Source organism: Callorhinchus milii, unplaced genomic scaffold (assembly GCF_018977255.1).
Source record: "Callorhinchus milii isolate IMCB2004 unplaced genomic scaffold, IMCB_Cmil_1.0 Scaffold22, whole genome shotgun sequence".
Taxonomy (NCBI): Eukaryota; Metazoa; Chordata; class Chondrichthyes; order Chimaeriformes; family Callorhinchidae; genus Callorhinchus; species Callorhinchus milii.
In genome coordinates, this window is record NW_024704763.1 from 9,376,453 (window position 1) to 9,403,923 (window position 27,471).

Here is a 27,471-nt window from a genome sequence, read left to right on the forward strand (position 1 = left end):
CATTTGGGCGGGTTTGGGCTACACGCGGCGGGTGAATCGTCGGCAGCCGCCAACATGGAGCCGCGGGACCGGGAGCCGCTGCTGAGGGGCCTCCGCGCCGAGGAGACGGACAGTGAAGGTAACCGAGGCCCCGGCCCCCCCCCCCCTCCCCCGGGGGCCCGCCAGCAGCCCGGCAGGGCGGGGCAGGGCGGGGCAGGGCCTACACTAGGCCTCAGGCCTGATCCCCAAGGCCCAGGAGGCCATTCAGCCCATCCAGCCTGTTCCTCAGCTTTACCACGTACAACACTCTGCAGCGTAGTGACTGTGTTTAGTGTGGGGGCGAAATGAACCGCAGCAGTTCCCCCCTCCCCCTCCCCCTCCCCCCGCCACATCTCTGCAGAGCAATCGGCCGCCGCGTTTCACCCACAAAACACAGTCACTACAATTTACAGCGTATCCTGTGAAGCGCTTTGAGACGTCTCGAAGACGCGATGCGGCTCCGGGTCAGATACAAGGATTATTATCTCTCTCTGTCTCTCTCTGTCTCAGTCGCTCTCTCTCTATGTCACTCTCTGTCTCTCTCTCTCTATCTCAGTCGCTCTCTCTGTCACTCTCTGTCTCTCTCTCTGTCACTCTCTGTCTCTCTCTCTGTCTCAGTCGCTCTCTCTGTCACTCTCTGTCTCTCTCTCTGTCACTCTCTGTCTCTCTCTCTGTCTCTCGCTCTCTCTCTCTCTGTCACTCTCTGTCTCTCTCTCTGTCACTCTCTCTCTCTCTCTCTCTCTGTCTCAGTCGCTCTCCCTTTCTCTGTCACTCTCTCTGTCACTCTCTGTCTCTCTCTCTCTGTCTCAGTCGCTCTCTCTCTATGTCACTCTCTCTCTCTCTCTCTGTCTCAGTCGCTCTCCCTTTCTCCATCACTCTCTCTGTCACTCTCTGTCTCTCTCTCTCTCTCTCTCTCTCTCTGTCTCAGTTGCTCTCTCTCTCTCTCTCTGTCACTCTCTGTCTCTCTCTCTCTTATGATTAGTAATAATCACTAAAAAATAAATAAAATGAAACAATAATAATTAGATCACTCAATCGCTGACTGTTTGTGGGGACGCTGTTGTGTGCAAATGGCTGCCACGTTTTACCCACAAAATATACAGGCAATCCACTTACAGTATATTCTGTGAAGCGCTTTGAGACGTCTCGAAGACATGATAAGGAGCTGTATTAAATGTAAGGATTCTTATCAGCGCCTTGGGACGTCCTCCCAACGTGAAAGGCTCTATACAAATGTAATTTGTTGTTGTTGTTGTTGTGCTGTCCTTGTCTCTGCGTAGTCCAGCCCTGATACAGCCCAGGTCAGGGAATCAGATCACGCGTTACAAAAATGGCCACTGGTCATGTCAGTGCTGATGTCACTGCACGGTGGGTAGGAAGCCGGGCAGTCGGTGCCTGAAGCCAGAAATACACCACAGTGAGGTGTCAGTGACAGCACTACCTCATCCCTCATGCGGCTGAAACTCTGGTCCACACCTTTATCACCTCAAGGCTGGACTATGGGATCTCTCTCCTCGTCGGCCTTCCCGGCCCTCCCTCCACACTGCAGGTCATTCAGAACTCTGCAGCTCGTGTACTGTCCCGCACCAGACACCGCGCCCACATCACTCCCACCCTCGCCCTCACCCTCGCCCTCGCTCGCCTCCACTGGCTCCCCATCCCCAGAGGATCGAATTCAAGATCCTCATCCTCACCTACAAGGCCATTCACGGCCTCGCTCCCTCCTACCTCTCTGACCTACTATCCCCCTACCTACCTGCCCGTACCCTCCGTTCCTCTGGCTCCGGTCTGCTCCACATCCCCGCCCCAACCGCCCTACCATCGGTGGCCGGGCCTTCAGCCTCTCAGCCCCGAGGCTCTGGAACTCCATCCCCCAGTGCCTTCGCCGCTTCCTCCCTTTCCTCCTTCAAGGCCGGTCTCAAGACCTTTCTCTTTGACTCTCTACCCCCTCCTCGCCCCCTCCCTTCCCTCCCCTCACCCTGACCATTTCCCCACTGCTCGGTCCTGACCCAACTGTCCAGCGCCTTGGGACGTCCTCCTGACGTGAAAGGCGCTCTATAAATGGAATCTTGTTGTTGTTGTTGTTGTCATAGAATCATAGAATATTACAGCACAGAAGGAGGCCCTTCGGCCCATCGTGCCTGTGGAAGAGCGGCCCAATCAGTCCCACTCCCGCTCTTTCCCCAAATCCTTGCACATTTTTCCTCTGCAAGTTCCTCTCCAATCCCCTTTGAAAGTTGGTATTGAATCTGTTTCCACCCTTTCAGGCAGTGCATTCCAGACCGTGACAACTCTCTGGGTAACAACATTTCTCCTCGTCTCCCCTCTGGTTCTTTTGCCAATTATCTTAAATCTATGTCTCCTGGTTACTGACCCACCAACCAGAGGAAACAGTTTCTCCTGATCTACTCTATCAAAACCCCTCATCATTTTGAACATCTCTATTAAATCTCCTCTTAACCTTCTCTGCTCTAAAGAGAATGATCCCAGCCTGTCTCGGTCATTAGCGCCCTCACCTCTGAGTCAGAAGGCTGTTGGTTTGAGCTGAAGGTTGGGCTTTGGGCTCACTGGTTAATCTCCAACACAGTGCTGGGTGGGGGGAGGGGTCTCCTTCAGTCCCCCATATTAAATTAGTCGATCATTCACTGAACAACCGTGGGACACTGCTGTGTGCAATTGCCTGCCACATTTGCCCATTTTACAGTAAATCCTGTGCAGTGTTTTGGGACGTCTTGATGGAGTGATAAGGCGCTGTATGAAACGTATGGATTATTTACCAAGTGCAGGTCAGGGTCTTATATAACAGTCTGACTGTCCAGCTGGTGTCACTACATGGACTCAACTGCCCAACTACAAACTCAATTGTGTCCAAACTCCACCTGATTGTTTATTAAGCTGTAAAAGACCCTTCAGCCTCTGTGCTGCGCTCTCCTCCCCCCCATTGATTCTGACTCTGGGCCTCTGTCTCCTCTCTTTCAGGTGAAGTGATTTTTGAGCAGACGAAGGTGAGCAAGACTGATCTGCGACGCCATGTTTTTACCTACGAGGAGGCAGTGGAGGAAGCGGGTAGGAACTTGATAGTTTCCCTGGGGGCTGTCTTGCTGTTGTTTGTGCTGGCCTCTTGCTCAGGAGGTTGTGGGTTTGGGCCCCACATCAGGGACTTTAAGAACAGGTCTAGGCTGATGCTTCTGTGCCTTGCTGGGGGGAGTGCTGCCTCGTTGGAGGTGCTGTCCGTTGTGATGAGACGTTAAACCGAGGCCCTGTCTGTGCCTATTCAGTTGGACGTTAAGGATCCTGTGAGATTACAACAAATAACAACAATGACTTGCATTTACACAGCGCCCTTCACGTGGGGTACCGTCCCAGAGCACTTCACATTGGCGGAGTCTGACCCTGAGCCAGGCGGAGAGGGAAGGGGGAGGTGACCAAAAGCACAATCAAAAAGAAAGGTCTTCAGGCGGGATTTGAAGGAGGGAGGGGGAAAGGCGGAGGGATTGAGAGAAAGAGTTCCAGAATTTCAGGGCGTAGTGGCTGGAAGTCCGGCCACCGATGTTGGAACGGAGGACACGAGGGACAAGCAGAATGTCGGAGCCAGTTGAGCGGAGGCAGCGGGTTGTGGGTATGGGGGTGGGCAGGTAAGAAAGGCAGGGAGGTGCCAGGGCCTGAAGGGATTTGAAAACGAGTGTGAGGATCTTGAAATTGATCCATTCGGCGATAGGGAGCCAGTGGAGCCCGGCTGGAGCTGGTGTGAGGGAGCCTGTTGTTGCTGCGATGATAGTCTGTTCTCTCTCCTCTTGCCCAAGGCTTTGGCTGCTACCACCTGATGCTCCTGCTTGTCTGTGGCTGGGCCAATGCCAGTGATGCTGTTGAGATTCTGTGCGTGTCCTTCCTGCTCCCCACAGCCCGGTGTGATCTCCACCTCAATACCACTGACATGGGCTGGCTGACAGCCAGCATCTTCCTAGGTATGTTTGTCTCAGAGGGACTCGCTTCACTTACACAGGGCTGGGGGAGGGGAGGGTGCGTGGTCAGGGGAGGGTGAGCTCGAGGAGGGCAGGGGTGGGGCCTGGGTTTATCAGTGCAGTGACTGTATATTTAATGTGCCAAAAACAGCCATGAAGTGAGTGACTAGTTTCATGTACGTGAAAGATAGAGCCATGAAGGGGTTTGGAAAGAAGGCGGGGCGGCGGGATTGGATGGACAGCTGGCTCTGAGAGCCGGGGCAAATTGGATGGGCTAAATGGCCTCCTCCTGTGTTGTAAATCTCTCTGATTCTGTAAGAACATAAGAATTTGCTGGCAAAATAAGACCAAGGTGCATCTAGTTCGCCTGCCACCATCCTGGCAGTTGCTTGATATGTCATATCCCAAACTATATCCTATAGATTTTATTATCTGGCAGAAATCGATCTCATTTATTCTTGGAACGAACAACACTTTCTGCTTCCACCGTCTGTCACCCTCGGGAGCCTGGTCCATAAGTTTACTCACTGAAGTAGTGTTTCCGCAGATTTGTTCTGAATTTACCCCCCTTCAATCCCAGGCCGTGATTCTCACAGAGTATATATAATATAATAATCCTTGCGTTTGATATAGCACCTTATCGCGCCTTTGAGGTGTCTCAAAGCGCTTCATGGAATAAAGGGTAAAGTGTGTGTTTTGTGGGCGAAGTATTTTGTGAGTAATTGCAGGCAGTGTCAGTGCCGGTTTGGCTTACTGTGTTTTTTTTTACAGGGATGATGATCGGAGGCTACATGTGGGGAGCACTGGCAGACCTGAAAGGCCGTCGCTCTGTTCTCCTCTTCTCGCTGACGATCAATGGTGTATTCGGAGCCCTGTCCAGCTTGGCCTCACACTTCTGGCTCTTCCTGCTTCTGCGATTTTTGAGTGGAATCGGGTGAGTGCTGGGCCAGACTTTAATGTTCATGTTAAAATAATAATAATAATATTAATAATCCTTGCATTTGATACGTCTTTGAGATGTCTCAAAGCGCTTCACAGAATATACTGTAAAGTGAATTGACTGTATATTTTATGGGCAAAATGCAGCAGCCAATTGCGCACAGCAGCGTCCCACAAACAATTGTGGATTGAGTGACCCACATTTTTTTTAAGGGATTATTACCCCCTGAAAAGCGATCCGTCTGTTGACTAACAATCAGGTTCCTACTTACTGCTAGGTAAACAGATGCATGCGGAGTAACGAAACTTGCCTACAGCTTTGCCCTGCCCGGTAATCAAACCCAGGTCCACTCGCTTGCGAGGTGAGTGCTCTAACCACTGAGCTACAGAACTTCCAGGTGATCTGGGATCTGGGATGCTGAGCTATGGAGTGTCTCACGTTTGTGTTCTATCTCTCTGCTAGTGTCGGGGGTTCCATTCCCGTCATATTCTCCTATTTCACGGAATTCCAGCCAAGGAATAAGAGAGGGACCATGATCAGCGCTCTGGCAACATTCTGGATGGCAGGGAATATTTTAACAGCAGGTGAGAGGGAGTCACTATGTGTGAGGAAGTGTTATGGTCTGGAATTCACTGCCTGAAAGGGTGGTGGAAACAGATTCAATAGAATGTTGTTATTATTGGGGTTAACCCAATCCTTAACTCTTCTCAGCGCTGCTCTGGGAAACAGAATGAGAAGTGTCTCAGTCTCTCCACTAAGATCACAGACGGGAGAATTACTTTCAGCAGCTGATGTTGGAATCGTTGACCAGCAGTATTCCCAAAGTAGATTTTACTGTCCTATTGGGCGGAGCCTTTAACCGGGCAACCTCGGTGATTAAAAACTCATGAATATTAAACATAATAATAACTGGCAAAAGAATCAGAGGGGAGACCGGGAATAATTTTTTTTTACCCTGAGAGTTGTCACGGTCTGGAATGCGCTGCCTGAAAGGGTGGAAACAGATTCAATACCAACTTTCAAAAGGGAATTGGAGAGGTAGTTGCAAAGGAAAAACTTGCAAGGATTTGGGGAAAGAGCCAAAAAGTGGGACTGATTGGGTCACTCTTCCAAAGAGCCAACACAGATACGATGGGCCGAATGGCCTCCTTCTGTGCTGTAATATTCCATGATTCTATAACAACAACAAAATTACATTTATAGAGCGCCTTTCACGTCGGGAGGACATCCCAAGGCGCTGGACAGTCAGGGGTCAGGACCCGAGCATGGGGGAGGGGTGGGGTAGGGGTGATGGAAGGCAGAGAGGTGGGAGAGCGACCAAAGGCACGGCCGAAGAGAAGGGTCTTGAGACCGGCCTTGAAGGAGGTGAGGGAGGAAGCGAGGCCAAGGGACCATGGGATGGAGTTCCAGAGTGTGGGGACAGAGAGACTGAAAGCCCGGCCACCGATGGTAGGGTGGGGCGGCGGGAGACATGGAGCAGACCGGAGCCTGATGAACGGAGGGAGCGGACAGGTTGGTAGGGAGTCAGCAGGTCAGAGCGGTAGGAGGGGGCAAGGCCATGGATGGCCTTAAAGGTGAGAAAGAGGATCTTGAACTCAACCCTCTGGGGGATGGGGAGCCAGTGGAGTCAGTTGAGGGTGGGAGTGATGGGGTCGTGGAGCCTGAGGGCTTAACACTGAGGAAAGAGAAGTTCACAGTGCGTGTGAGGAAGTGCGGTTCACCACGTTTATTGCTCCAGTAGATGAAAGGCTGGGATCACTGAGAGGCCGGGACATTGTGACCTTTTAAATATGAATTATTAACCTGATCCTGGGCTAACCCTGTGCCTCGCACTCGCTTGCTCTCTCGTTTTCTGTTGCACGCTTTCTCTCTCTCTCCTCCCCTTCCCCCCCCCCCCCCCCCCCACATCTCTTGCTCTCTCATCCGTCTCTCTCTCATTCTATATCTCTCTCCCTTTCGGTCTCTCGTTTTCTCTTGCTTTATTTCTCTCTCTCTTGCAGCTCTCACTCACTCACACTCTCACTCTGTCTCTCTCCCCTCCCCCCCGTGCACCTCCTTTCATATTCATTCTCTGTCACTCTGTTGCTCTGTCTCTCACTCGCTCGCTGTCCCTCTCTCTCCTCAGGTCTAGCCTGGTTGGTTATCCCTAGCACCTCACTGTCTTTCCAGCTGAGTTGGCTGCAGTTTCGGAGCTGGCGGCTGTTTGTGATGCTGTGCTCGATCCCCAGCCTGTCATCGGCATTTATCTATGCTGTGGGGATGCCAGAAAGCCCCAGGTATCTGATGGAAGTAAGAATCTATCGATTACATTGATTTTTCGTGGTGTGGGACATGCTCTCAGGCATCATGGAGTGATGGGAGCCTGTAGCTCGTGTCTGACTCTAATAATAATAATCCTTGCATTTGATACAGTTCCTTATCAAGTCTTCGAGACGTCTCAAAGCGCTTCACAGAATATACTGTAAAGTGGATAGATTGTAAATTTTGTAGGCAAAACACAGCGGCCAATTGCGCACAGCAGCGTCCCACAAACAGTCAAGGATTGAGTAAACACGTTAATTTTTTTTTAAATTCACCCTGCCCAGGAATTGAACCCAGTTCCTCTTGCTTGCGAGGTGAGTGCTCTAACCACTGAACTACAGGACTCTGGGACTCATCACATTGAAATGTGTCAAAGTGCTTCATAATCATTCATTTAAAGTGTATCTTGTGAGCAAACATGGAGCAAATTAGCACACAGCAGTGTCCCACAAACAGCCGTGGAGGGAATTACCATTTTATTTAACCAGGACACCAGGAGAGAAACTGCCTTCTCTTTTCGAATAGTACCATGAGATCTTTAATGCCCCTCCACGAAAAGACAGACGGGACCTTGGTTTATTGTCTCTTCTGCGCTGGAGGGTCAGCCTGGACTGTGAGCTCAAAGCCCCAACTCAGGAACCAAACGGTCTGAAAGCAAAGAGGGAAGGTGCAAAGCGGAGAGATTGAGGGAGAGAATTCCAGGGAGTAGGAGCTCAAAGCTTCAGTTGTAATGTAGGTGGGAGACCAATAGGGCATCAGCATGGCAGTGCCTGGAGCTAGGAATGGGGCTCCATAGCGATTGATTGCCAACATCTCCATTATTATTGCAGCAAGCAACTGCCAGGATGGCAGACAGTGAAACCCCCTTTCCATCAGCAATTCCCTACGTTCAACACTGGTGTGTGTCTGATCACACAGCGCTGCCTAGTGGCTGGCATTGGGAGTACCAATACCATCGTTCAGGATGGTGGCCAGTGACATTGTGAACATAATCAGGGACCAGTGTGAGGAACCTCAGGAGCTTCCACTGAATTTCAGAAATAAGTAGAGCTCAGACACTCCATCAGACAGAGAAACAGTCTGGAATTATCCACCCAGCAGCCAGTGTCGGCGGTCGGGCTATTCTGCCCTTTCACACAGCTAATAAGAGAATAACAATAATAATAATTAATAATAATTCTTCCATTTGATATAGCACCTTATCCGATAATTGAGAAGTCTCAACCCGTGACACAGGATTTAGTGTAAAGTGTAGCGATTGTGTACGTTATTGGGGAACAGAGCAGCTAATTTACACACAGCAATGTCCCCCAAACAGCCAGCAAGTAAACAACCAGTCCTGTCTGGGGGATTGTCAGCCAAACCAAATAGGCAGAGAAAATAAGTTCAACAAGGGAGTCAGATCACTTGACAAGTAAAATGTCATTATTAATATCATATTTCTGACCCAAATGTAGAATTGCAAATTGAGTTCCTTCCTCTCCAACCCTGAAATTGTGTTGTATAGAACAGCTAATATCGTCATCGCTCTGTACATCCTGATCACATTATAGACACAGTCCTGTCCGTTCACGTCAACATCGTGGGAACTGAGTGAATATTGTCGACATAAGCAGTAATAACACACTGTCCTGTATTTAGTGGTTAAAGCACTTATCTCGCCTGGCAGGGCAAAATATTGGGCAAGTTTCCTTACTCCACAGGCCTTTGTTTAGTAAGTAGGAACCTGGTTGTTAGTCGATTGGTGGCTCGCTTTTCCGGGCATAAAATTCCCTTAAAAAAAATGAATGTGGTCACTCAATCCACGACTGTTTGTGGGACACTGCTATGCACAATTGGCTGCCGTTATTCACCCACAGAACCTACAGTCGATTCACTTTACAGTATATCCTCTGAAGCGCTTTGAGACGCCTTGAAGACGTGATAAGGTGCTGTATCAAATGCAAGAATTGTTATTATGTAATGTACTAGTGCTGTTTGGGACTTGAAACATTTGTAATTCTTTGTCGACCTACGGGAGATATCGATATAAACGAGTTTGAGATAAGTGGTGGGAGCACTGTATTGGGTGAGTGTGTCACTAGAGGGAGCAGGATTGAAGGTAGTTACCACAAGAGCAAAGGCGCAGTTATTTACACAGAGTTGCTAGGATGTGGAATGTTTAAGAGGGAATTGGATAAATATTGTAAAATGAGACAATAATGATAATAATCCTTGCCTTATCACATCTTTGAGTTGTCTCAAAATGCTTCACAGAATATACGGTAAAGTGGATTGATGTATATATATTTTGTGGGCAATGGCATACACCAGTGTCCCACAAATAGTCGAGTGACCAAATTATTATTTTTTTTAGAAGGGATTATTATCCCTGGAAAGTGATCCACCAATCGACTAACAACCGGGTTCCTACTTAATGCTAAGGAAACCGAGGCGTGTGGAGTAACTTGCCTAACGTTTTCCCCTGCACGGGAATCGAACTCGGGTCCTCTCGCTTGCTATTGTGCTGCCCTGAGTGAGATATCAACTGTGTGTCCGTGTCTGTGTCTCTCTCGTTCAAACTCTCCCTCACAGTGTCTGTGTCAGTGTCTGTGTCATTGTCTGTCAGTGTATGTGTCATTGTCAGTATCTGTGTGAGTGTCTGTGGCTGTGTCAGAGTCTGTGTCGGTGTCTGTGTTTGTCAGTGTCTCAGTGTCAGTATCTGTGTGAGTGTCTGTGGCTGTGTCAGTGTGTATCGGTGTCTGTGTTTGTCAGTGTCTGAGTGTCAGTATCTGTGTGAGTGTCTGTGGCTATGTCAGAGTCTGTGTCGGTGTCTGTGTCAGTGTCTCTGAGTGCCTGGCTCTGTGTCAGTGTTGGTGTCAGTGTCAGTGTGAGTGTCTGTGGCTGTGTCAGAGTCTGTGTCGGTGTCTGTGTCAGTGTCTCTGAGTGCCTGGCTCTGTGTCAGTGTTGGTGTCAGTGTCAGTGTGAGTGTCTGTGGCTGTGTCAGAGTCTGTGTCTGTGTCGGTGTCTGTGAGTGCCTGGCTCTGTGGCAGTGTTGGTGTCAGTGTCAGTGTGAGTGTCTGTATCATTGTCTGTGTGTGTGTGTGTCAGTGTGAGTGTTAGTGTCTGTGTGAATGTCAGTGTGAGTGTCAATGTCTATTTGAGTGTCTGTCAGTGTGAGTGTCAGTGTCTGTGAGTGTCAGTGTGAGTGTTTGTGAATGTCAGTGTCAGTGTCTGTGAGTGTCAGTGTGAGTGTCAGTGTCTGTGAGTGTCAGTGTGAGTGTTTGTGAATGTCAGTGTTAGTGTCTGTGAGTGTCAGTGTGAGTGTTTGTGAGTGTCAGTGTCTGTAAGTGTCAGTGTGAGTGTTTGTGAGTGTCTGTCAGTGTGAGTGTCTGTCAGTGTCAGTGTCTGTGAGTGTCTGTCAGTGTGAGTGTCTGTCAGTGTCAGTGTGAGTGTCTGTCAGTGTGAGTGTCTGTCAGTGTGAGTGTCAGTGTCAGTGTGAGTGTCTGTATCATTGTCTGTGTGTGTGTGTGTCAGTGTGAGTGTTAGTGTCTGTGTGAATGTCAGTGTGAGTGTCAATGTCTATTTGAGTGTCTGTCAGTGTGAGTGTCTGTCAGTGTGAGTGTCAGTGTCTGTGAGTGTCAGTGTGAGTGTTTGTGAATGTCAGTGTCAGTGTCTGTGAGTGTCAGTGTGAGTGTTTGTGAGTGTCAGTGTCTGTAAGTGTCAGTGTGAGTGTTTGTGAGTGTCTGTCAGTGTGAGTGTCTGTCAGTGTGAGTGTCTGTCAGTGTGAGTGTCTGTCAGTGTGAGTGTCTGTCAGTGTCAGTGTGAGTGTCAGTGTGAGTGTTTGAGTGTCAGTGTGAGTGTCAGTGTGAGTGTTTGAGTGTCAGTGTCTGTGAGTGTCAGTGTGAGTATCTGTCAGTGTGAGTGTCTGTCAGTGTCAGTGTGAGTGTGTGTCAGTGTCAGTGTGAGTGTCTGTCAGTGTGAGTGTCTGTCAGTGTCAGTGTGAGTGTGTGTCAGTGTCAGTGTGAGTGTCTGTCAGTGTCAGTGTGAGTGTCTGTGTGAGTGTGAGTGTCTGTGTGAGTGTGAGTGTCTGTGTGAGTGTGAGTGTCTGTGTGAGTGTGAGTGTCTGTGTGAGTGTGAGTGTCTGTGTGAGTGTCTGTGTGAGTGTCTGTGTGAGTGTCTGTGTGAGTGTGAGTGTGTGTCAGTGTGAGTGTTTGAGTGTCAGTGTCAGTGTCTGTGAGTGTCAGTGTGAGTGTCTGTCAGTGTGAGTGTCTGTCAGTGTCAGTGTCTGTCAGTGTCAGTGTGAGTGTCAGTGTGAGTGTCTGTCAGTGTGAGTGTGAGTGTCTGTCAGTGTCAGTGTCTGTCAGTGTCAGTGTGAGTGTCAGTGTGAGTGTCTGTCAGTGTGAGTGTGAGTGTCTGTCAGTGTCAGTGTGAGTGTCTGTCAGTGTGAGTGTGAGTGTCTGTCAGTGTGAGTGTCAGTGTGAGTGTCTGTCAGTGTCAGAGTGAGCGTCTGTCAGTGTCTGTGTGAGTATCAGTGTGAGTGTCAGTGTCTGTGAGTGGAAGTGTCTGTGAGTGTCTGTGTCTGTATCTGTGTCAGTATCTGTGTGAGTGTCTTTGTCAGTGTGATTGTCTGCGTCTGTGTCTGTGTCCGTGTGAGTGTCAGTGTGAGTGTCTCTGTGAGTGTCTGTGTGAGTGTCAGTGTATGTGTGAGTGTCTGTGTCTGTGGTTGTGTCAGTGTGAGTGTCTGGTCTGTATGTAAATGCAGTCTCTGCAGCAGGCGGCTGACACAGGCTGACAGCAGGGCGGGCAGTCGATGGCTCAGGCCCAACCCCAGCAGACTGCGCTGTGCAGAATGGCTGCCAGGAAGGACAGTTGCTATTCCAGGCACTAGTTTTGCTTTGCCTGTGAGGAGAGCTGCCCGGGAGCAGGTTCGGACAGTTTGGAGGGAGAAAGAGGCAAAACCAATTCTCCCCATTATAGATGTGAGTGTGCAACATAGCTGTACAGCTGTATGTAATGCACTGCAGGTCGCACATTGTGGTGTTTGCACACTGCCCTGCACCGAGTGACCTGCCCGCACCACAGGCCACAGAAAGTCTGGGCAGCAAGTGAAGCCACTGTATGAACACCCACAGTAATTATCCCATTAAATGTTTAAGCGCTGCTGCTGTGCAACATTGAGACATTGCTGGGCACAGATTACAGAAGCATAAGACCAGAAGGAGGCCATTCAGCCCCTCAAGCCTGTTCTGACATTCCATAAGATCGTCGCTGATCTGTACATTAACTCCAATTACCTGACCTTGTCCCATATCCCGTAATACCCTGACCTAGCGAATATTATCCATTTCAGTCTTGAACATGTGAATGTGATCCAGTCATAATCCACAGCCTTTTGGGGGAGAGAGTTCCAGATTTCTATGACCCTTTGGGTGAAAAACTGCCCCTGATTTCACTTCTAAATGGCCTGGCTCTAATTTTAAGATGATGTCCCTTCTTCTGGATTTCCCCCACCCGGGAAGTGGTTTCTGTGTACCTACCCTATCGAATCCCTTTATTATTTAAAACACCTCAATTATCTGCGCATTCGCCTATAAAAATAAAACAGTCACTACACTTTACAGAAAATCCTGTGCAGTGACTGGAAGCGTCTTCCTGTTCTGAAAGCCGTTACCTCAAATAATGGAGTGTTAACGATCTCATGACAGTTGAAAAGTGACCTGACCAACAAGCCCTCAAAATTAATCATTTGCTCGGTAACTGGTTTGTGAGATATTGCTGTGTGTATATTGGCCGCCATGTTCACCTGCTAATTGAACAGTCAATCCCTTTGACAGCAACAAATCGTGTGAAGGCTTTGAGACGTCCTCCCAAAGCAAAAGCCCTGTAACAAATCCAAGGATAAATATATTATTATCCTGCTCCATTTATTGTACTTTGTGTTCTAAACCCAGCATCATTTACAGGTTCTGTCGAGACAGACAGAGTTGAAAGATGAGGCATAATTCTAAAATCAGGAACTCTTGTACTAATAAAAGCCAAAGGTATTTACAGATCAGGGTTTGGCCTTTGAAAACCCAAAATATAACTGGTGTCAGTGTCAAGCTAACTCAATGTGTTGGCTCTGTTTTGCTATAAATTGGCACTGTGCAAGCTGGGGTTTGATAGAAGCCCGTGACTCATTCCTGACTCAGGAATATTAGACAACCCCATTGCCTCATTACCAAATCCTCTCATTGTGCCTGAGCCGTCTATTTAAAAAGGCATTTGTTCCTGTTAACACCTTCTCTCCCTCAGACTGCTCCTTGTGAAAACATCCATTGTTCCTGTTGGGAACAGGGGGATTTTAGTGGGGGAGGGGAGTGTGGATTCCAATCCCAATGATTTTTTGGGGGTCAGCCGGGTGGGTGTCTGACCCATGCGGAAACCCATCACAGTTGCTTATTATGAGTCTCCAAACCAAGCTGAGAATTCCAGGTCTCCCACCTACACATGGAAATCCCAGAGATAGGTTGTTGAAATGGAATTGCAATCCCACTGAAAAGAACAGAGTCATGTGTGTACGCGCAAGCTTGTATATATGTGTGTGAGCATTTTTATGTGTGTGTGTATGTGTGGGATGGAGGCTGATCATCATCATCATAATAATCCTTGCTTTGATACAGCGCCTTATCACATCGTTGAGACGTCTCAAAACATTTGGCAGGATGTACTGTAAAGTGGATTGACTGTATCTTGCGGGCAAAATGCCCACAAAAACATTCGAGTTGAATGTAGAGTGGAGGCTGATATTTTGCGGGTCACTAACTTGACTTGTTTGTGTTCAGGCTGGCCGTGGGGATGAAGCTATCCGGGTTTTCCGGCGCATGTTTTACTGGAACCAACAAGGGAGAAACCGCACCTTTTCAGTGAGTGAGCGGCAATTCTCTTCATGTCCTGTCATCGGCTCATTGTCATTGTACCCTAGACTAGACAGGCTGGGATTGATCTCCTCAGAGCAGAGAAAGTTAAAGAGCGATTTAATAGAGGTGGTTAAAATTATGAGGGTTTTGATAGAGTAGATCGTGAGAAATGGTTTCCACTGGAAGGTGGGTCGGTAACCAGGGGACACAGATTTAAGATAATTGGCAAAAGAAACAGAGGGGAGATGAGGAGAAGTTCAGCCCATCGTGCCTGTGTCGGCTCTTTGGAAGAGTTACCCAATCAGTCCCACTCCCCCTGCTCTTATCCCAAATCTTTGCAAGTTTTTCCTCTTCAAGTTCCTATCCAATTCCCTTTTGAAAGTCGTTATTGAATCTGTTCCCACCCTTTTCAGGCAGCGCATTCCAGACCCTAACAACTCTCCGGGTAAAAACAATTACTCCCCGTTTCCTCTCTAATTCTTTTGCCAGTTATTATGATGTTTAATATTCATGTGTTTTTAATCACTGAGGTTGCCCGGTTAAAGACCCCACCCACAGAGGACAGTAAAACCTACTTTGGGAATACTGCTGGTCAACGACTCCAACATCAGCTGCTGAAGGTAATGTCTCCGTTTGTGATCTTAGTGGAGAGACTGAGACATATCTCACTCTGCTTCCCAGAGCAGTGCTGAGAAGGGTTAGGATTGGGGTGGAGTTTAGGATTGGGTTAATTACCCTAACCCTAATTACCCTAACCCTAATTACCCTAAACCCCAACGCTAATTACCCTAACCCTTACCCCCCATCCTCTGAAGGCTATGTTGGTAACATTTAAACATTGACAGCAAAGTACAAATTGGTTTAGCCCTTCACACCAGATCTGCAGACACTTTGCCCACTGCAGTCCTGTGGCTTCACTGTATCTCTGTTTATTACGCTGCCCGTATCTCCTTACTCTGCATCCTTCCTAGTCACAATACAGCCTTGGACGGGCGTCTGACACTGAGAGACTGCCCGATGCTGCCTCCTGATGGGAGCTTCTGTTGTATTTTTGTATTAAGAGGTGAGGGCGTTAACCCCTTCAGACCCACTCACGCTCATGGCTTGGGTGTCACCCAATTCACAGAACATAGTGCAACACAATTTACAGGATTCCAGGAATGTAGTGGATAGTGCGTTCGCCTCACAAATGAGAGGACCCGGATTCGATTCCCGGGCAGTTGAGGCAAAATCTTAGGCAAGTTTCCTTACTCCACACGCCTGTTTACTTAGCAGTAAGTAGCAAACTGGTTGTCAGTCGATTGGGACATCCCTTTCCGAGGGTAATAATCCGTCAAAAAAAAATGGTGTCACTGTATTTTGTGGGTGAAACACGGCAGCCAATTACGCACTGTTGCGTGTAATTGGCTGCTGTGTTTCACCCATAAAATACATAGTCACTACACTTTATGGTATATTCTTTGAAGCACTTTGAGACGTCTTAACGACGTGATAAGGCGCTGTATCAAATGCAGGGATTATTATTAGTAATAGTAGTATTATATAGGGCCTTTCACGTCGCGAGGACATCTCATGAATAAAAGGCATGAGCCACTTTTATTTTTAGGGATTGGATCCAATCAGGAAAATCTTCTCCTCTCCGCTGCGATCCAGAACGATTCCTCTCGCACTCATCTTCTTCAGTATCTCGTTCGGGTGAGTGTCATGAACACCACGATCTGCAGACCTGCCTCGCTGAGCGGGTTTGCTTATCTCATGAACGTACTGTTACTCTCTCTTTATAAAAAATGTTTAAAGATCTGTTCAGGTTCAGGATATTGTCCTGTGGCTCAGTGGTTAGAGCGCTCGCCTCACAAGGGTTCGATTCCTGGGCAGTTAGGGTGAAACCTTAGGCAAATTTAATTACTCCACATGCCTGTTTACCTAGCAGTAAGTAGGAAATCCGTTGTCAGTCGATTGACGGATCCCTTTCCGAGGGTAATAATCGCTCAAACAAATTGGGTCACTCAATTTTTGTGGGACACTGCTGTACGCAATTGGTTGCCTCGTTTCGCCCACGAAATACACAATCAAATTACTTTACAATAAATTCTGTGAAGCGCTTTGAGATGTCTCAGCCACGTGATAAATGCAAGGATTATTATTATTATTATAATACATGGTGTAAATACAGTCTGTCGCTCTGCCTGTAGTTTGCTCCTGTAACTGCTAACCCAGCCACTAGCTGAGGTGCTGATAGTGTGTGTGTAAACTCCTGCAGCTCGCAATAAAACGATTTTTAATAGAATCCAACTCCGAACACATCCTGATCATATTCAAGGCTGAGGATCAATTTCATTAGATTGATTGAAGGGAACTACTTATTCCCAAGGCATGTCTCAAAGCCCTCCTCTTTGACCATGCCTTCGGCCGCCTTCCACCCTCCCTTATCCCAAACCCCCCCACCTGCTCGGGTTCAAATCCCTGACTGTCTAGAATAACATACATAACATGTAGGAGCAGGAGTTGGCCATTCGGCCCTTTGAGCCTGCCCCGCCATTCAATCATGGCTGAACTTCTAATCTAACTCCAGCTAATAACCTGACCCTGCCTTATCCCCATATCCCTTAATCCCTTTTGCAATAAGAAATCTATCTCAGTCTTGAATATGTTCAAGGACTGAGCGTCAACAGCCCTTTGGGGTAGTGAGTTCCATACATTCACTGCCCTTTGAGTGAAGAAGTTCTTCCTCAACTCAGTGCGAAAGGGTTGGCCTCTGATTTTAAGGTTGTGACCCCTGGTTTTAGTTTCTCCAACCGGGGAAACAATCTCCCACTATCTACTCTATGCCCTTTGATGATCTTATAGGTTTCGATAAGATCTCCTCTAATTCTTCTATATTCTAGAGAATATAGACCCAAATTGGTCAGCCTATCCTCGTAACTCATCCCCTTCATCCCTGGTACTAACCCAGTAAATCTACGCTGCACCCCCTCCAAGGCAAGTACATCCTTCCTTAAATAAGGAGACCAAAACTGCACACAGTATTCCAGGTGTTCCCTACTCTTATACTCTAATCCTTTCATAATGAATGCTAACATACCGTTCGCCTTCCTAATTGCTGCTGCACCTGCAGACTAACTTTCTGTGATTGGTGTACAAGGACACCCAAGTCCCTCTGGACGCTAACACATTCCAATCTCTCCCCTTCTAAAAAATAACCCGCTCTACTGTTTTTGCTACCGAGGTGGATGACTTTGCACTTCCCTACATTATACTTCATCTGCCACCTACCTGCCCAATCACCTAACCTATCTATGTCGCGCTGCATTTTTTTAATGTCGTCCTCTGTGTTGACACTTCCTCCTAGTTTTGTGTCATCCGTGAATTTAGATATATTAACTTCGATGTCCTCATCTAGATCGTTGATGTAGATGGTAAATAGCTGAGGCCCAAGGACTGATCCTTGTGGCACTCCACTAGTCACATCCCGCCAATCTGAAAAGGACCCGTTTATCCCTACTCTTTGTTTCCTACCCGTTAACCATTCCCCAATCCACGTTAATATGCTCCCCCCAATTCCATGGGCCCTTATCTTTTGGACTAACCTTTTATGCGGCACCTTATCGAATGCCTTCTGGAAGTCCAAATAGACCACATCCACTGATTCACCCTTATCTAGTTTACTGGAAATATCCTCAAAAAACTCTTGAGATTTGTCAAACATGACTTCCCTTTTGTAAAGCCATGTTGACTTGGCCTAATTATATTGTGCCCTAAATACCGCACTACCACATCCTTAATCAACGATTCTAAATTATTTTCCTATCACTGATGTGAGACTAACTGCCAATTGTTCCCCATCTTTTCCTTTCCACCTTTTTTAAATAGTGGTGTGACATTTGCGATCTTCCAATCCATGGGGACTGTTCCAGAATCCAAGGAATTTTGGAAGATCAGACACAAGGCCTCCACTATCTCATAAGCTCCTCTTTTAAAACCCTGGGATGCAAGCCATCCGGACCAGGGGATTTGTCACTTTTTAGTGCTAACAGTTTCCCGAGCACCAATTCTCTACTAATGAAAATTTCCCTAAGTTGCTCCCTGTCCTTATCCCTTTGGTGCATCTCTATTGTTGGCAGACTTGTTGTGTCTTCTCGGGTGAAGACAGATGCAAAGTACCCATTTAGGGACTCTGCCATGTCCTTGTCCCCCATTACAACTTCTCCCGTCTCTGACTGAAGTGGACCTACATTTACCCTCACAGCCTATTCCTCTTAATATATTTGTAAAAACTTTTACAATCAGACTTAGTGTTCCTAGCGAGCTTACCCTCATACTCCTTTTTCTCGCTCTTAATGAGTTTTTTAGTTTTATTTGCTGGTTTCTAAAACTCTCCCAATCTTCAGATTTGCTGCTTTTATGGCAGTTTTATAAGCCTTTTCTTTAATTTGATGCTTTCCCTAATGCTCTAGTTAGCCACGGATGAATTGCTTTCCCTGTGGTACTCTTATTCCGCAAGGGAATATGCGACCGCTGAGAATTTTGCACTACATCCTTAAATATTTGCCACTGTTGGTCTACATTTTTACCTCTTAATCTTATTCTCCAGTCTATTTTACCTAAATCTTTCCTCATACCTACAAAATTAGCCCTATTTAAATTCAGAATACTTGCCTCGGATTTAACTATATCCCTCTCTAACTTAATGCAGAATTCAATCATATTGTGATCACTCTGCCCTCGAGGATTCTTAATACCTACACTGCCAACTCGCCCTGTTTCGTTACACAAAACAAGGTCTAGGATGGCCTGTCCCCTGGTCGGTTCCTCGGCTGCTCTAGAAAGTTATCTCTCATACACTCAATGAACTCTTCTTCTGACCTACTTTTGCTGCTTTGGTTTTCCCAATCTATGTGGAGATTGAAACCACCCACTATTATCGCTTTACCTTTCCTACACACTCCACTGATTTCTTGATTGATACCCTGTGCTATATTGTGATCACTGTTTGGGGGTCTATAAACCACTTCCATTAATATTTTCTGCCCTTTATTATTTTTTATTTCCACCCATATTGTCTTGACCTCTTGGTCATCAGATTTCAGATCCTTCCTCTCCACTGCTTTTATTTCATCTCTAATTAACAGGGCTCCCCCCCTCCCCCCATCTCGTTTCCCACAGTGCCTATCTTTCCTGTAAACTGAGAACCCTGGAATATTTAACTCCTACCCTCGATCTCCTTGTAACCATGTTTCAGTGATGGCTATTAGATCGTACCCATATGAGTCTATCTGTGCTTTTAGTTCATCAGTTTTATTCCGAATGCTTCGCGCATTCAGATATAACATTTTTAATGTTAAAAATTTCCTCTACTCTCTGATTCCTTATCTGTTTGCCAAAGCTTCTTACCCCTCGTTAACATGTTCCTATTATCTGGCTGCTATTCTGCACTGTCATCTTTACTTTTTCTAATGCTAAATTATGGTTTCTCTTACCTATATACCCCCCTTTACTAGTTTAAATTCCTATTTATTTCCCTGTTAATCCGTTTAGCTCGGACATTTGTCCCAGCATGATTTAAATTCAGCCCTTTTCTCTGAAAGAGCTCTCTTTTCCTCCAATACTCGTGCCAATGGCCCATAAAAAGAAACCCCTGAGTTCCGCACCACTCTTTTAGCACCTAGCTAGCGCCTTGGGACGTCCTCCCGACATGAAAGGCCCCGTGCATGTGTCATTTTGTATTGTAGTGTGCTGAGAACCAGGTTATTGTGTGTAGATTGTGGCTCTGGCTGTGCGCAGGGAATGTTAAACACTGCGGGAAGCCTTGCTTCTGGCAGCTGGTAAATCGCCTTTGGAAGGTTCTGGTGTTGGCTCACAGCCTCTTCTTGCCCTCGGCAGGTATTATGGTCTATGGATGTGGTTCCCAGAGCTGTTCAGACGGATAGAGATGGGAGGAGGGTCTCCCTGCATCACTAACATGAGCCAGTCGAGCAGTGGAAACGTGAACATTAGCTGTTACCCCGTGAACACTGCAGGTCAGTCAGGCTCACGCTCGGGCAGACTGAGGATTCTGACTTTCAGGATTACTATCAATGCACTCACTCACTGACACAGGCACTGACACAGGCACTGGAACTGCTGACTGGCACAGACTGGCACAGGCACTGGCACAGGCACTGACACTACTGACTGGCAGATGGGCACTGGCACTGACTCACATACACTGGCACTGACTCATAGACACTGACACTACTGACTGGCACTGACAGACAGAGGCACTGACATTACTGACTGGCAGGTGAATCCTGGCATTGACTCACATGCACTGATGTGCAGACGGGCGCATTGCCAGCAGTCCTTGAACCAGGTCTTTACCAGGTTTAACACCACCTGGAGAAGGGAGTGGGACAGATTATCATAAAGCTTTTCTTGATATCGAGTTATTCCTGTAGCATTAGAGTTTGTTCAAGTGACACTTTATATTTGTGTCTGTGGTCTGTGTATGTACAGGCTTACTCAGCACCAGCTGTGTGTGTTAGCATGGGGTCTGTGTATATGTGCCTGCACATGTGTACCTTTCTGTGGTGTGTATGTGTACCTCTGTGTTGTATGTCTGTGTGCGTGTGTATGTGTACCCCTGTTCTGTGTATGTGTACCTGTTTTGTGTGTGTATGTGTACCTGTTGTGTGTGTGTGTGTACACCTGTGTATTTGTGTGTGTACACCTCTGTTGTGTGTGTACGTGTGACGGAGCCCAGGGAGCCTGAGATTCTATGACGCTGCTAGTTTAAGGATTAAAATACACAATTAATTATTCATTTGTTTCTTTTCCAGTGTATAAAGAGGGTTTCATCACAGCTGCTGCCAATCTCCCTGGTAACATCCTTACCATCTTAGTCATGGATCTGGTGGGAGGAAAATTACTGCTTTGTAAGTTACAGTGAAAACTAGATTGAAATTTAAGAGACAATTAACCCTGAATTATGCCGCACACCAGGCTTACTCAGCACCAACTACTTAATCCACGTCCTCATGTGACAGACAGGCTTTGGCAACTAGATAGGAATAGATTGGAATTGTCTCTAGTCTGGTTCCTGAGCCAGGCGGGTCCGCAGGATTCCAGGGCATTGCTGATGCCAGCACAGTGGTAGGTAATGGAAGGGCAGACCAGTCACTGGGGCAGGAATTATCCCACTCAGCTCCAATTAATCCTGTAAAAGCCAAAGCCCTAGCGAGTAGGGTGGTCCTAGCTCAACAAGCAGTCGAAAGCTTGCCAGGCAGTGCTCTCAATGGCAAGCTATACGGTTTTAGCTGGTTAGACTCCAGTAGCACACACAGGACTCTTGCCAACCTGCCCCTAATACTTTCCGGAATTAGGTAAACAGGATGTGTCTCTCCAGTGAGTGAGAGAGAGAGTGCATTCCATTCCAACAATCTATCTCTGGGATTTCCATGTGTAGGTGGGATGCCTGGACTTCTCACATTGGTTTAAGCACGGTGATGGGTTTCTGCGTGTGTCAGACACCCGGCTGGGCAAAGCAAACCCCTGAATGATTATGTAAAATACTGTACAGGGTATTTAGTGGAACCTAGGAATAGTGAGAGGCCATTTGGCCCATTCAGTCTGATCTGCTATTTTACTGCAACATGGTACATTTTTAAATCCCATTTCCTACCTCTTCACTATATTTCAGAATACCTTTTCCTCCCAACGTGTCTGTAATTATTTCCCAATTGACTGCATCTATAGCCCTCTTTGCCCAGTATAATAATGATCCTTGTATCTGATATAGCGCCTTATCATGTTATTGAGGCGTCTCAAGATATACTGTAAAGCTGTGACTGTGTATTTGTAAGTGAATGTGGTTGAAATGTCCTGCAAACAGCTATGAAGTCAGCGACCAATTTTATTTGGGTGATTGTTGGCCACGACACCCGGAGAAAATCCAATCACTTTTCCAATAGCACGTGGGATCTTTAACACCCACCTGAACAGTCAGACGGGACCTTGTTTTAAGGTCTCATCCGAAGGACGGCACCTCCGACAACGCAGTGCTTCCCCAACACTACGTTGGAGTGTCAGCTTAGACTATGTGATTCCAAGTCCTGACTTGGAGCTTGAATCCATAATCTTTGGCTCAGAGGCAAGAGGGCTACCACTGCATCAGGCTGACCCCTGGCTTATTCAACATTTTCACTACACTCCATGTGGAGAAATACGACATAGGTCATAATTAACACAGTACAGCATTAATGTTTTCTGTAAATTACCATTTAATTAATTTTTACTAGTAGTAATAGTAATAAAAAAGGGATGATTTTCACACCCAAAGACAGATAATAATAATCCTTGCATTTGATATAGCGCCTTATCACGTCGTTTGCGTCTCACTGCCACCAGCCCCAAACCCGCACCCCTCCCACACAAACGCCCACAGGCGTAACACATATAGTTACAGACAAGTTCCAAGATGAATCCCTTCCTATTCAAGGTCACAATTAGCTTTTAAGATGAACAGTTAAAGTTTCACAGGACGTAAAGGTATCAAAATTGAAGTGGAGACACAGTGACCATCATTCATCTGCCAGGTCACTGTTTCCTGCCTCGTATGGTAGCTTCATGTTACTCCTCTTAAGACACTGTAATTCCAGAAACCCTAATCAAAGCTTTATGTGGTTTGTTGTAACCTGAGAAGTCAGCAGTCCCTCTGCACAGTCCCTCTCCTGTGTTCCACAGCTTTAAATCTGAATCTGGGGCAAGCGTAGCTTAATCAGGACAGGTATTTGTGGAAAGAACGTTTCTGCTTTTAAGATTTTATTGCTGTAATTCCAAATTTCCACATGGAGGTAGTGGGAGCAGACAGGTCCCTTCACTGTGACATTAGAAGGCTTTCTACATATTTTTATTTGTCAGACATTTACAGTACAGGAGCTCTGAGATGAAAATAACTGTTAAGTTACTGAGTGGTTCCTGGTTTCCTGATATGAAAGACTATATACAGGGTGATTAAAAAGTCATCATAACTAGCCTATTATCTAAAACAAAATCCATTTTTTAAGACTTACTAGACGTTGTAGTTATCACAACTTTTTGATCACCAATGTCAGTTTGTACAAAAAAATCCATTTACTACACTTTACAGTATATTCTGTGAAGCACTTTAATAATAACCCTTGCATTTGATATAGCACTTTTCACGTCTTCTAGATGTCCCAAAGCGCTTCACAGAATATACTGTAAAGTGAATTGACTGTATATTTGTGGGCGAACGCGGCAGCCAATTGTGCACAGCAATGTCCCACAAACAGTCGTAGATTGAAAATGACCAATTTATTATTGTTTTTGTTTTTTGGACGTCTTAAAGAAAGACGTGATAAGGCGCTGTATCAAATGCAAGGATTATTATTATTATTGTTGCACAACTTGTGACGTTTCAAGATTCCCCTTGTCCCATCCTGTCCCATGCTGAAGGTGCTATGTAAGTGCAAGTTGTTTTTGTTGTGAAGAGGGAAGATGACTGAAGACAGTCAAAATTGAAGGTCTTGAGATGAGCCATGAAGGAGGCAAGTGAGGTGATGATGTTTACCAGCAAACACAGGTGCCCAAGCTATCACAGACTCTACCAAGCAGACGTCCATCATTTATCTCGGTTTATACCTCACAACATAGGACTAAAGGTGTCAGCAGGAGCATATCCCAGTACTGCGCTGAGGAGATTGCTCCCACCCAACCAATTGAAACGCCAGCTTAATGGCCTGTCTTACTGAGCCCGCCCTCCTGTGTGAAGGACGCTGTATAAATGTACATTGTTGTTCAGTAGAAAGTAATGACATTGTTGAGTTGCTCAGAGATTGAATGTTTTCCTCTCGCAGGTGGCAGTCTCATTCTCTCAGGAATCACTGTGTTCTTTATCTGGGAAGTGAAGACCAAAACCCAGAGCTTGATCATGTCTTGTCTCTTCAGTGCCATCTCCGTTATTGCCTGGAACTCTCTTGATGTCCTAGGACCAGAACTCTACCCCACTCAACTCCGGTAAGTACCAGGGGGTCCAACCAGTAGCTGCTGAGGACTTTATACCCTATTTGAGAAATGGGCACAAGCAAGATTTTTGTGTTTCCCTTCCAGAATCATAACATTTACGGGTTATGGAGGGAGAGGGTGAGCCAGATGAAATGGGGGGAGTAGGGGGGTGGGGGGAGTGGGTGGGGGGGTACAGGCCGTATTGTGGCGCATCCTAGGTTACAGTGTGAACGGAACATTCTAAGAACATAAGAATTTGCTGGTGAACGAAGACCAAGGAAAGATCTAGTTGGCCTTCCACCATCCTGGCAGTCACTGACATGTTGTGTCCCAAACTATACACTGTTTCCCAAACCATATTCTTCATTAGATCTTTTCCTGTACAGCCATTAGGACAGCTCTTGCCTGTTAAGAGGGGTTAAATCACTGACCATGTGCTTAAAGGACAGTGGTGGCCCCTGTGCACAGGCATCAATGAAGAAAAATTCAACAAAGATCAATGTGTTTTGTTGGCTGACCAAAAAGGTTGCCCCCACTGTTGTAGGTTTAAACTTGCATCTCTTGGAAAGTTTGCCAGCAATGTTTCAGCAAATGAAATGGGTTAAATGCTCTTATCACATCTTAAATGTTCTTCTGCAATTTTGTGTGACTCAAAAAGGAAATGATCCTGTCCATGCTTTTCTGTGCCATTGGATTCCAAGGATTTTGGGGGTTAGCGGAGAGATAATGATTCTATTTAGAAAGGATCAATTCTTGGGGCTGTTGGAACTAGTTCATCACTTGACGCTTTGCTCTCACAGACAAGATGCTCCAAACTAGAATATCACTATTATCATTATTGCAAACACAGGAGCCTCCCCCCTTCCTGCCCCCACACACATCACCCAAGTGACTGTCTTGATGGTTCAGCAATAATTGGGGTGGAGAGGAAAGTAAATGAAGTTTTTAAAAAATTGTTCATTCATTCCACGGCTGTTTGTGGGACGCTGCTGTGCACAATTATCTGCCGCGTTTCACCTATAAAATACAGTCAATTCACTTTACAGTATATTCTGTGAAACGATTTGAGACATCTCAAAAATGTGATAAGGCACTGTATCAAATGCAACAATTATTATTAGTGGGTTTGTCTCAATTGTTCAGGATTGTCAGTCAGCAGGAAGCCTAACAGCAGTTCTTGTCTCTTGCAGCTCATCGGCTCTGGGAGTGTTCACAGGCATTGGCCGCATTGCCTCCATCTTGGGAAATGTTGTGTTTGGTCAGTTAGTGGATCTGAGCTGTGCTGTGCCCATCCTTTTGATGGCAGCTATGCTTTTTGCAGGTGGTCTGATTGCTCTTAAACTGCCAAACACCAAGAACATAGAATTAAGCTGAGGGCTCAGGTATTGTTCTTGAAGGGAGGAAGGCTGGACCGAAACTGTCCCAGTGCTCTCTCTCTCTCTCTCTCGTGCATTCAGTTCTCTGAAATTCTGAGAAAAGCAATATTCATGTGGGATGTTTAGAATGAAATTGGGTTCTTCGTCTAATGTCTATTCAGAAATGAAAAGGATAACTGTGTAGCGACTACTGTGAAGAAAATGTAATCAGAAATGGCAATACGCTTCCAATAGGAAGCAATAACCATGGAACCTTGTTTTGTGGTGCGTCAACTGTTTAAAAAAAAAACCTCTTGCACATACATTTAAGAATTCTCTCTGACACATTTTCTTATGGAAGTAAACAAATGATATTGGACCCCAAAAAGCTTAAAAGCTTTATTAGATGGATCAATTCTTGGATCTATTAAAACTAGTCCATCACTTGACCTTTAGCTCTCACAGATGAGGATGCTCCAAACTTGGAACAAAAATGTCACTGTTCCCATTGGTTACACGGTGGAGATATTTTCACCTTTGTTCTATGCATATTTTTATTATTTTCCATAACAACTAACCCAGAATGTAATCCAATACATTTGCCATGGCCAACCTTGCCAAAACAGTTACCAAATTATTTCACTGAACCTCTGCATTATGGAAGGGACTTACAATTAGCAATCTGGTGAGATGCTGTAGGTTAAGGTTACGCATGCCTTGCTCTCTCAGCTATTCGAATTATAGCATTTTCTTTGAAGTAAGAATTGGGACATGAGAATCCAACTATGATATCCAATATGTATCCAAATATGTAAATTAGGAGCAGCGCGGTGGAGTTTTAGTGCCTTTTTTTTCTAATCAAGGGGACTGTTACAATTTTTTTTACACTCTGATTACTGCAATAGAGCACTTTAATAAAGTGCATGTCATTTATATAGCTGTAGATAACAAATCCAGGAACTAGGATTTATTGCAACAATTTGCACTTATCTTACCTTTTGTGGCACCTTTTGTGAAACAAAGCCACTCATTTATTAGTGTTGAACAAGAAATTCTTTCCCTCCCACATGGGCTTGGGACGCTTTTCCCGATAGCGTCAGAACGTTTGCGGGGACAGTAATAGCTGTCAGGGCTGCTGACCCCCTTTCTACAAGTGGGAGTGAAAGCAGGAACCAATCAGTAAAATGGTGTTGGGCCTATTCTAGTTCAGGAGATTAGTCATAAAAACAGAAGTCACTGGAAACACTCAGCAGATTTTTCATAGAATGTTACGGCACAGAAGAAGACCATTCGGCCCATCGAGTCTGTGCGGCTCTTTGACAGAGCGTCACTTTCACTAACCCCAATCACCAGCTTTCTCCCCATAACCCCACAAACCCGTCCTCCCCCGATACCTGTCCAGTTCTCTCTTTTGAAAGCTATTGTCGAATGTGCTTCCGCCACCCTTTCAGGCAGTGCATTCCAGCTCTGTTTTTAAAGAAAAGTGTGTCTCCTAGTCTCCCCTTTAGTTCTTTTAAAAGATCACTTACCTGAAGCATTAACTCACATTCCTCTCTCCATAGATGCTGCCTGACCTCCTGAGTGTCTTTGGTCATTGACCGTGAAACATTAACTCACTTTCCTCTCTCCATGTTCCCAGCCACTTCTGTTTTTATTTCTGATTTTCAGCATCTGCATTATTTTGCCTTCAGACGTTTAGTCTGCTGAACAGCATTAAATGTATGATTCAGGAACATTTATTGGCTCTGTAATTAGGCTGTTAGTAGTTTCTTTATTCCCTTCCACATACTTTTAAGACTGGCTTTTCAATTCCATCCAGGGGTGTTGCCTATAGGACGAGTTGTGGATTTGCTCACATTTAACTATACAGGGGAAATGTAAGTTACTTTTGTCAGCAACTGAAGCTGATTATCACAACCTGCTAAGCAGAGCGTGTTGCACAGGGGACACATGGAATGTACTTCTGGTCACTTGACTTTTTTAAAAAAATTGATTTGATAATAAATTTATTG

General features: G+C 46.1%; 1 protein-coding gene across 3 annotated transcripts; it reads left to right on the plus strand.

Annotated features, from left to right (window-relative positions):
* On the plus strand, positions 1–26,730 carry sv2 (synaptic vesicle glycoprotein 2). Of its 3 annotated transcripts, none has more exons than XM_007908088.2 (13): positions 1–118; positions 2,998–3,084; positions 3,822–3,983; positions 4,752–4,914; positions 5,383–5,504; positions 7,046–7,209; positions 14,028–14,108; positions 14,633–14,722; positions 15,709–15,797; positions 19,983–20,119; positions 20,918–21,013; positions 23,957–24,116; positions 25,295–26,730. In XM_007908088.2, exons 1-13 carry the CDS (start codon positions 55–57, stop codon positions 25,476–25,478), a joined length of 1,599 nt encoding a protein of 532 aa, XP_007906279.1. In that variant the 5' UTR covers positions 1–54; the 3' UTR covers positions 25,479–26,730. The 3 variants fall into 3 exon arrangements, with proteins under 3 accessions (XP_007906279.1, XP_007906280.2, XP_007906281.1); XM_007908089.2 differs by having other exon boundaries at positions 7,090–7,196; XM_007908090.2 differs by having other exon boundaries at positions 24,048–24,116; positions 25,295–25,354.
* Positions 26,731–27,471: the final 741 nt, after the last annotated feature.